At 43.2% G+C, this 10,724-nt stretch overlaps 1 protein-coding gene across 2 annotated transcripts in view; it reads right to left on the bottom strand.

The window, feature by feature from the left end:
• Nucleotides 1-3,306: 3,306 nt before the first annotated feature.
• Nucleotides 3,307-10,724, bottom strand: part of POLR1A (RNA polymerase I subunit A) — a 73,234-nt gene continuing 65,816 nt past the window's right edge. For both annotated transcript variants that reach the window (XM_074992282.1, XM_074992283.1), the window contains exon 34: nt 3,307-7,355. In XM_074992282.1, the coding sequence (XP_074848383.1) occupies nt 7,255-7,355 (101 nt within the window). In that variant the 3' untranslated portion in view covers nt 3,307-7,254. The remainder of the gene's footprint in view (nt 7,356-10,724) is intronic.

Here is a 10,724-nt window from a genome sequence, read left to right as displayed (position 1 = left end):
TCTTTTTTGGATGAGGTTTGGGGCTCAAGAACCACTTGACCCCTTCCTCCTGGGGGCAGCCAGGCCCTGCAATGCATAGAGGCCAGGGGAGACTCTCCCGGCAGCAGCTAGCCCGCTGAGTTCTTGTTGGGGTGGGGGCTGGGGGGGGGCTTCAATGGGGGGTCAGTTGAGGTGGTCTCCCCAGCAGCAACAATGCCATGAAAATCTTAGCCACTGGGGAGACCTCCCCCCAGTGGCAGAAAGGCCCCAAAAATACTTTTGGTGGGGGACCAGTTGAAGCAGTCCCCCTTGACGGCTGCAAGCCCCTGAAAATCTTAGCTGCTAGGGGAGGCTTTCCTCTGGCAGCAGCACCACCCAGAAAATCTTTCGCAACCTTGGAGCCCTAACTGTACACAAGCCAGGACATGACGCTGCCTGGCAGCATGGTCAGCACCGACCAGCAGGCACATCCTTTTATTGGGTTGGGGGCCAGCCACATGATGTGGCTGAGCATGGGAAAGACCCTGACAGAGTGGCGCCTGTGGGGGAGTGAGGTAGGTGTGCACAAATGTAAACCGCTGAGAAGATTCCCAGCCTCTTACACAAGCACAAGCCCTGCAACAGCCTTGCTGCTACGTTGTGCGGGAGGGCAGCGGCTGGTACAAGGTAGCACAGAAAAAAATACCAGGTGCTCAGCTAGCAGAGGCAGAGACAGAACCACGAATTATATGTTGGGGCTATTGGTAATGGGTAGAAGTGATCACAGTGGTGGTGGCAAAGACAGACAGACGTTTCTCAGCCTCTCATACAAACATGATCCCACAGCCGTGGGCCTCCTGGTCCCGAACTGAAATTCACCATCTTCCTGTTACCTAATTCCTGCGCAACTGAACAACAGCAGCCAGAGCGGAGCACTGTGAGGCATTGTGGGTTACACACAGGACACTTCTGGAGGATAACAAATTTGATTTTAAGATGCGGTGCTTCCACACCAGCCTTTTTTCAGACTTTTAAATTCAAATGTGATGCTACACCCAGCCAGTTCTGACAGTATTATATCGATATTACTGCTCCCTAAATCAAGCTAACGGTATTTACAATGAAGACAGTGACATTGTAATATCAAGCTGCCTTAAATTCAAATTTATCTTGTAGTGTAGACATAGCCCGAGTTAAAATTGTTATTTTATTTATAAAAGTAATTACATTATGTATATTATACACAATTAACAAAGCTTCACTAACGAGCGCTTGGTTTGCTTATTCAATTGCTGCAGCACTTTTGCTGCTATTTCCTATTGAAACGCTTAGTCATGAGCCACAGCACAACAATGGCAGCTTGAGGTAACATACCAACATCAAATAGTTCAATTCTCGTATCAACCCTGTTAGTTTCTTTTGGTGTACGTGCCCATTACCTTTGGCAGTTTTATGCCTGTGAAAAGAACAAATTTTTGTTTAGAAAGGTGCTTTTTGAAACAGGTTCTGATTGTATTTTATTAAAGCATAGTGTACAGTTTCAGGTAGCAGCTGATTTGTAAGAAAAATATCAAATGAATATTTTGTATCATATTTTAATGTTTTATTTTAAATTATTTGGCTTTCTTGTTCATTTAGGACATTTTAATTTTTATTTATATATCAGTTCTGAGGGTTTTTAAAGTAGTACTTTATAGCACAGATAAGAAGATTTTTACATTTGGAGATACATTTTTTTTTAATGGCTACTACACTATTTAAAGTAGTAGTATTGTTTATGTAGTAGAAAACAATTTGGACATCAATTTTGAATAGATTTTGGTAGTCTGACTTCACTTTTTATATTTACCTATTTTTAAAATGTGTATATGCACACTCGTGTACTTCTTGTGTTGGCGTGCTGTTTTAAAGCACAAGAGCCCTGAAAAGAAAACTCACTGTGGCTCCTTTCTGGAGTCTTCACATGATTTTAATTAAGTAGTATGTTTTATTTACTTTTAGTTTTTATTGTACGACAATGTTTAATAATCACGCACATTTTTATAAACTGACATTAACTTTTAATTTGCCATATTAGCCATATATTTACAATATTTTGCAAGTTTTTTCAGCTGTTTATATTACTGAAAAAGGACAAGCAAGCATTGTTTTTCCACTTCATTTCTGACCACCTTTGGTGATCTTTATTAATTTGTTTTGAACATTTTTTTTTAAATTACACTTTGTAAAAGTACTGAAACATGAAGATTTAACTAACAGTGAAAACTACTGGAAATCAAAAAGTATCTGAGTCAGTTTTTGAACTCTCAGTGAAAGACTGGGCTGGATTTTTAGTGGATTCTTTTTAAATCCAATTCATTTTGCACAAGTTTACTTTTTTAAATCCTTAAATTCTGCGCTCCCTTCCCATGTGGTAAGCAGTTCATTTTGAGAGCAAGAGATATTTTATACAGTACTTGCTTGGCTTAGCCTTGCCAGCCTTTGAATTTGCTCAGAAATGGCTTACAGTCTTGGAGGTGGTCTGTTATGGTTTTTTTTTTTTTTTTGGTAAATAGCAAGTTACCAAGTAACTTAAGTTTACATTTTTAAACTGTAATTTTTATATTTAAGATGAGAATAAGTTTTTCACATGCAAGATAATTTTGTACCTGGAATCCAATAACTGCTGCATCCTGCCAATAGTTTGCTTTACTGCCAGTTTAACTCCCTGATTTTATTTCTGTATTTCAGGTACTGAGATGGTTAGTCATTTTTTCTGGTGGGCAGCTGCTGTCACTGTTGTATTTATTTGTTCTTTACTTAAAACAATTGATTGCCTTCTTTTTGTGCCCAGGTTACATTTTTACTAATACATTTGGAAGCATATAGAAATCCATACAGAAATCCCCATTTCCACCCCACCACCCCCAACTCTTGGAATACCAATAAATGTTCATGAAAAAGGGTAATTTCGGGTGTTGTAACACTTCCTGACCTTTCACTCATTTTCCACAGTTGAGCTGACAAATCGGGTAGGTTTGTAGGACCAAAGATCACAACTGAAGCCTTACAATAGGAAGCATACCAGGCAAGACATGGTTTAGCTATTCTAGTTCTGAGAAACGTATCAGTCCAGGAAGGGAGTGATAGTGAGGACTTTATTTGATGTACTGGCAAAGTGTTAGCCTCACTGACTTACTGCCTGCCATTTTATTTGCTTCTCTTGAATCTAAGCAACACACAGGAACACAATGTACTTGACTCCACTTAGACTGCCAGTGGGGTACAGAACCAGGAAAGAACATGTTTCAGAGGAGAGGGAATCAGGCCACTTGTCATATTCAATCACAGACTACACGCTGCTCAAATACAAAGGTGGCTGAGCACCACTTCATTTATTGTCATCATTGCATCATAATTTTATGTTCCAATAATTATACAATAATTTTTAACTAAACATAAGGACTATGATTCTGAAACCACCTGGATTAGTACAGAAGTTTGTTTCTAAGCAGGTTTCAGACTTTAAAAAAAATTATGGAGCAGGAGACATTAGGTCTTCTGAATGACAGCCCATACCCATGCAAACAATGGATGACTTATAATGGAAACAATGGGCAGCAGACTCACTGTCGTAGTCATGTGTAAATTCAAAAGCTTTTTATTTAAAGAAACAACACCGAGATTAGAAACCTCAAAGTTATTTCCTTTCTGAATCACCCCCACTTCCTCAGGCTCAGGTGGTTTTCCACAACTTTAGGGAAAAACTGCTTATGCTTGAAAACTGAGTTAATATGACGTCTCAGACAATAAGCATCCCTGCGATGTTATTTTTAGATCCAGCTTCCACAAAAGAGCTTTATTGTCTCTGCAGATCAGACCTAACCTTAAGGCCCTCATAGTGATGATTAGAGATGGTATCCTCGTCCAACATTTACCCTGCATAGCCATTTGTGCAGTATGCTAGCTGGCTGCTGCCCTGCTGGGGGTGTGAGTATGTCACCAGCCAACCACACAATGACAAAATGTCTTCACTGATCTCTAAATACCTTAAATGCATATTAAATTTGTATTAGGCTACTGCATCAGAAAAACAAATATGCAGCTACAACATAAGGGGGTGTAAATCTGGATCTTACAGCGTTTATCATGCTACTCTCCCAAACTTTGTATTAAATCAAGTAAAATATTAATTTATGACCAAACCAAAAGGTTTCAGCTGTCTTTATTTATGGCAGGGGTGGGGAACCATCTGAGAGTTGGAGGTCAATGACCCACAGAAAAAATAAGCTGGGGAGGGGTGTTACACAAAAGTGAAAAGCAAAAAAACCCAAACCCCCAACCCTCACTGATGTTACCCCCAATTAAGACAATTCACTTCCCCTCATGCTCCAGCCCCATTGGGGGTAGGGAGTGAGGAACAAAGTTCAGGGCTTCTCTCAGGCCGGATTAACTCTTCTGGGGCCCCCAAGGGTAGGTGACTGTTAGTGCTCCTAGGTTCTGGGGTGGTGCCAAAAATGAGGGCTTCAGTGCATGGGCAGGGGAGTGGGATAGAGACAGGGAAGCAGGGTCTGAGCAGGCAGTGGAATGCTGGAGCAAGCTGAGGGTGGGGGTCTGGGCAAAGGCACAGAGGAGGTGAGGGTCTGGGTAGGAGGGAGCAGAAGCTGGCTGTGGGCGGGAGAGTCTGGGTAAGAGGCGGGTGCTAGAATGATAATAGGGATACAGGGTGTGGGCATGAGGGGAGTGGGAGGCACTTAGTCTTCCTGCTCCTGCATTCGCATGTATGCGCGCACACACCCCGCTGCTCCCATTGGGTAGGAGTCTGGCCAATGGGAGCAACAGGATAAAAGCCTGCGCTGCTGCTCCTGCACCTTGGGGAGGGAAGAGTACCAGTGCTTGGAGCCACGGTTCCTCCCACCGCAAGCCAGATCCGGCCTGCCAGCGGGAAGCAGGCCCTGGGGCTCCAACCTTGTGGGCAGGGGTGACAGGGAAGTGGGCAAGGCTGCAGCACCAGCACCAGCTGCGAGGGGATGGGGAGGTGAGACCTGAGCCCATGGCCCACTTGCCAGGCAGTCTCTGGCCACACACTCTGAGAACCACTGATCTAAAGCAAAAGAGTGAATTGTGCTACTGGTGAGCCCTGGGAACAGGGAGGGATGCACTGTCAAATCCTAACTGTTCTAATGTTTAGATGCTTCTCCACAACACCGCTAATTCTGACTACCAGCGTGTACCAGCAGAATCATCACTGTGGTACCAAGTATCATACACGCACTTGACAGTTGGCTCTTTATGACAAACAGTGTGCCTCCCAGTCCCCCTCATCTCCCACTACTGGGAGCCTGCCTGCCCACTGCCTAACAGCCCCCTCCCCACCCACCACAGGGAGCCTCCCTGCATACCCACTGCCTCTCACCTTTACACCTCTCCTGCCACTGGAAGCCCACCTCAGCTCCCCAGAAGTGGGGACAAGACAGGTGCAGACATACTCAGAGCTGGGATCCTGGGCAGCAGACAGCCTGGCTCTGAGGGGAGCAGGGCTCCAGCTGGAGCCCTACTCCGGGGTAACAGCCCAGCTTTCTTGTCAGCTTCATGACCCCATGCCATGATCAGAATGACAGCCAACCGCTGATATAAATAATGCAGCATCTGCACAGACATTGCATCATCCTAACTACACCAACAATCTCTACACCTCTCGTGCCTGTCAGTGTAATTGGGCAGTTACATTGGCAGGAGCAAGGCTGTTATCTGTACTCAGACATATTAAGAATGATGTATGGCAGTGTACTTCAACCTAACTCTGCAGTGCTGGCCAAGCTTCATTTGAGTCCTGATTAGTGGCTAACATGGCTCTCAGCATCACACCATCTGGGCACTCCTGCATTAGCCCAGTGGGAAGCAAAAGATGCTTCATGCTGAAGGTAGAGCTTCTACAACACAGGTTCAAAACTAATAAAAGGAAATTTTTCTTCACACAGCGCACAGTCAGCCTGTGGAACTCCTTGCCAGAGGAGGCTGTGAAGGCCAGGACTCTATTAGGGTTTAAAAAAGAGCTTGATAAATTTTTGCAGGTTAGGTCCGTAAATGGCTATTAGCCAGGGATAAAGTATGGTGCCCCAGCCTTCATAACAAGGGCAAGAGATGGATGGCAGGAGATAAATCACTTGATCATTGTCTTCTGTTCTCCTTCTCTGGGGCACCTGGCATTGGCCACCGTCGGCAGATGGGATGCTGGGCTGGATGGACCTTTGGTCTGACCCAGTATGGCCATTCTTATGTTCTTATGAGAAACCATACAAAGGTGTTTTTCCAACATCTTGACTTGATGTCCTTTATTACAGAACTTCCCTTATACAGAACAATGGTCAACCAAAATAGAAATTTAAAGTCTGCTTTACAATCTTGTTACGTGCTTGCTTTGTGCATCCAAATTCACAGCAGTTCATTCTGCTCCAGCTGCTCTGTGGAGAAATCTCAGGAAACCTAACATTACACTGAGGGCAGTCCTGTTTGGGTCAAGCACAAATACTGGATTGGTCTAAAAGAACTAGTGAAAACATGGCATTCAAATCATGATCCTGCCCGGAGAGCCCATTAACCATCACAGAGACACACTTCTGAATACTGGAGCGGAGAGGAAAAGGTGCTACCTCTCTGATACTTGCCATTCTTTAAAAATCCTTAACTGTATAGTACAAATAATTACAATGAAAGAATAGGACTTGTCTCCAGCATGCAAGTTTCATTCCCCTCACACTGCTCCTCCGACCCACTTGTGAGTTTGTCATTTAAAATAAGATTAGAGTGTTGTCATGTGACACAGCCATGTGATACACCTGAGGCCAGTCCAGAGAGGCTGGAAATACCACAGGCACCTCAGATGTGTGAGCAAACTCTCCCCTTTGAATTGTACATGTCAAAGGCTTTGCGCGGCTCTTAACCAGACACATAGCTTTGTCAGTCCCTCTTCAGCATATAGCCATAGTCTCATTGTGATCACTCCTGAACGGGAGTGGAGGGGGAGAGAAAGAAAGGTGTTAGGTAAGAGGAGAGCCTTTAGGCATGCACATTCTCATCAAATATTTTAAGAGTTGAGGAATATCATACTTAGTCAAGTTAATAAGCCCAGTGGCAATCAAGAGAAAAATGGGAGACACACAACATGGAATTCCTCAACATCCCAAAGATACCATTAATGGATTTGTACAAACATTCGTTGGTTTTGACATTCAGCAATGGTCTTGCAGATGACTGCAACTGGTGTCTCTCTCTCCTGATAGCCACACCATTTTTTTTAAAAATACAGGCAAAATGCTACGTAAGGGGTTGCTTCAGGTCAAACAAACCGGTTCCTCCTCTGACAACTTTTCCTACCACCAGGCATGCAGAAGGAGATCTCAGCTCATCATGGGCACCTAAATCAAAAGAATTCAACAAAAGTCAAATCAGGGTCATTTCCAGAGGTCTTTCATAGGTTGCAAAAATGCCAAGGTATTTTGTTTACCTTAGAAAGAGTCAGATCAGAGAGATGCTGCCACCTTCTGTTTGTACTGAGTCTCTCTCTGGAAAATCTGATTTTTTTCTCAGAATAGTGTCATACTAGAGCACCTCCTCTGACTTCAATAGTTTTGTTCTATACTGGGGTAAAGGAGAGGTAAACTGGGTCCTATTTTCTTAATCAATGTACGACAGCCTCTTTTATCAAGTGACATGAAAAGGGAATGCTTGCTGAGTTGTAAAGGAGAACCTGGCACTTCTGGCTTCCCAGTGGAACAGTTCACTGGTATGTGTACTTAAGGAAGGATATAGCCAGACAAAAAAAAGAACACTTTTTTTTTTAAATTACTGGCTTCTTTCTATACAGACTAGTTTTAGATCCTTTTTGTCTAGATCTGAAGAGCATTAAAATTAATTTCACTGATTTCCTTTAATTCTCTGGCTATGTACAGAATTCATAGCGCTACACACATTTGAAAATTCTCCAGGAATTACATGCTTGGCTATGAATGTTTGTCTCACACTGACCTTTCCAGAGTTATGAGCAGGCATGTTGCTCTTCATTCATACTGAATGTTAAGCTGGAATTTTGCCATGTCACCATTCACTGCCATTTAAAAAGATACAGCATAGCTTACAATAAAACTGGTTCTTTAAGATGTATTATCCACAGTTTGCACTTCTCATGTGCACGAGATTGGATTATTTTGGCCAGCAACGTCCTTAGTGGCACACCTGCACGGTAGATGCCCTCACTACACATGCACTCCTAAGACTCTCAGCCATGAATGGCAAAGTGCGCCCAACCTTCCCTCAATTCCTTCTCTAGAAAATTCAGGTGCAACAGGGCTCCATGGACATGAAGAAAGAGGGTGGATGGTCCTGAAAGGCAAGTGGGCCACTCCTCATGAAGAGCCACAGTTACTATAAAGCACCCTTTTTTCTGAGCAATTGCCAACATGGATTCCACTTCCAGTGACTACAAAGGAGGGAGCTCAGTCAGGAGGTGGGTGCTAAGAGCCTGAACAAGGGAACAGTGTTAAGAGAAAGTGTGGATGGATCTCCATGCCGTAGTTCTGCAAATTTCTGTAACACTCAGAGGCAGCCTGAGGCTGGTGGAACGATCTTCTAACCAGCCCAAATGGATTAACAGCATTTAGTACAGTTAGAAATCCACTGGGTGGATATGACCTGACCTGTAAACCTGTCTGCAAATGACACAGCCTGGGGAAGCATGTCCAGGGTCTCGTCCTGACCACATCAAGGCTATGCAGTTTTACTTCCCTGAGGGCTTGAGGAAGAAAGTTAGGAAGTGAATCAACTAATTTAAATGAAAATCAGAAATCTAGGGTGAAGTAAGAGTCACATCTTCTTTACGGGGCACAGAGTAAGATGGACCTACCATGAGGGCAGGAATTTCCCATTCTCTGAGCTGATGTTGCAGTTGCTAAAAAGGTGGCCTTCATAAACAGATGGTATAAAAGACAGACAAAGTTAGAACGCCCTATGGAAAGAACACCTGGCATTTCTTGTTTCAGTCTACAGCAAATAGATCTATTTTTAGACATCCCCCTGTGAAAGATACTCCCTCAGGATCAAGTCTGTGGCAGCTCATTAGTAGATATTTGAGAAGTATCTGCTACGGTATTCTGTAGACTTGCTAAGAGCAGACCCATTATTGTGACTTGACAACAAATGTATCACTCCCAGATACTAAACCACTTCTTGGGAGAAATGGGATGACCATGCTCCTGTTTACTGACATTCAACATTGCTTTGTGGATCCATGATCCAAACACTAACGGACAACACAACAGCAACTGTAGAAGTACTGTGCATGCTCAAAGTATGGCTCTGAGATACAGGACATTATGTGGGGATTTGTTTCCTGGGGCACCAGCAGCCTTGAGGTAAAGATGACTTCAGTCACAATGCTGTCAAAGTTGCTGTCATAAGGTAGGTATGGAACATGCCAGAGGGGAGAGGCAGAAAGATACTACTCCTCCCCTGGTGCCTCCAATATTCTTTGTGGATTGAAGTTACAAGTATAGGGCTCATACACGGTTAAATTTTGGGTTCTGGCCTTATTTCTCCTGGGAGCTGGCATGTAGATGCCCAATAATTAGATAGCAGCTCTTGAATCTTCCAAAGAATTCAGGATTTCATCAATTCCCACATTAAATTGGTTGCAAATTTCAAATGGGAGATTCTCAGTTGTCATTTGGACCTCACCGGGTACGCCAGAAGATGGATGCCACGAAGCTCTAAGTGTGGTGATGGAAGTGGCAAAAGAATATATTGTCTTATTGGAGAGGCCTGTAATAATGTTTGAGATACTAGCTGTCCTACAGAAAAAAGATTTTTAGCTCCTCTTTATAAGTCTTTTGGGAACTTTTCCACAAAATTATGACACAAAAACACTAGAGAATTTGAAATACGCATCTGAAGAGAATACACACTCAGGAAAGTAGATCTTTCTGCTAAATTTATCAGTTTTCTTATGGTCTTCTGTTCCTTAGCATTCACACTTAGAGGTCCTTACTTTATGAACATTTTGTGCACCATCTCTTCCACTAGTGATTCACAAACCAGGTGGGTGTAAGAATATTCAACTCTCTTGGCAGGAACTTAATAGAAATCAGTTTGCTTAAGCATGGGTGCTACAAATGCTGTGGCCTGCCACAAAATGTCTTGCTGGTTTCAGTGACCCTTCATTAATTGCATGGCAAGCCTTCAAGGTGTGGAAAAATGCAGAATTTCCAGTATTTTGTGGGATTTTCTTGAACTGCCAGAACTAGAATTTTCAAGGTGTCTACTATACAATGTCAAATATGATGGAAGAATTGAAATCAACCAGATGGCTAGGAGTAGAAGTGATTACTGCCTCATCTGGTTGACTGGTGCTACAATCACTGCTTTTCTGTTTTCGGTAGGTGTTTCTCCTCACTGTCATCCTCTTGATGGGGCAGTTGGTGGTGTTCTACCAACTGACTAAGTGAACCTACAATGTTTTGCAGTGTTGAGAAGTAGAGGAATGTTTTCCAAGACCAAGATTGCATATCGTAAAATTAAGGTGGTGTGATTGAATGTCTTCCACACAATCCCTAGGGTCTGTATTTGCAAGGTGATTCCTGGATTCTCCATCAGGCCAGGCAGGCTCAAACATGAGTCTTAGGTTGAATGGGGATATCTGTCTATTATATTCAGAAGAGCAGGAAGAAAATGATTTGACTTCTTCTAAAAGGGAAGCTACCCTGTCTTTTGTCCTGTGGTGAACCGTAGCCTCT

The sequence above is a fragment of the Carettochelys insculpta genome, chromosome 4, assembly GCF_033958435.1.
Source record: "Carettochelys insculpta isolate YL-2023 chromosome 4, ASM3395843v1, whole genome shotgun sequence".
In the NCBI taxonomy this organism is placed as follows: domain Eukaryota; kingdom Metazoa; phylum Chordata; order Testudines; family Carettochelyidae; genus Carettochelys; species Carettochelys insculpta.
The sequence above is the reverse complement of the archived record's forward strand: the minus strand, read 5'-3'. Positions and strand labels throughout refer to the sequence as shown.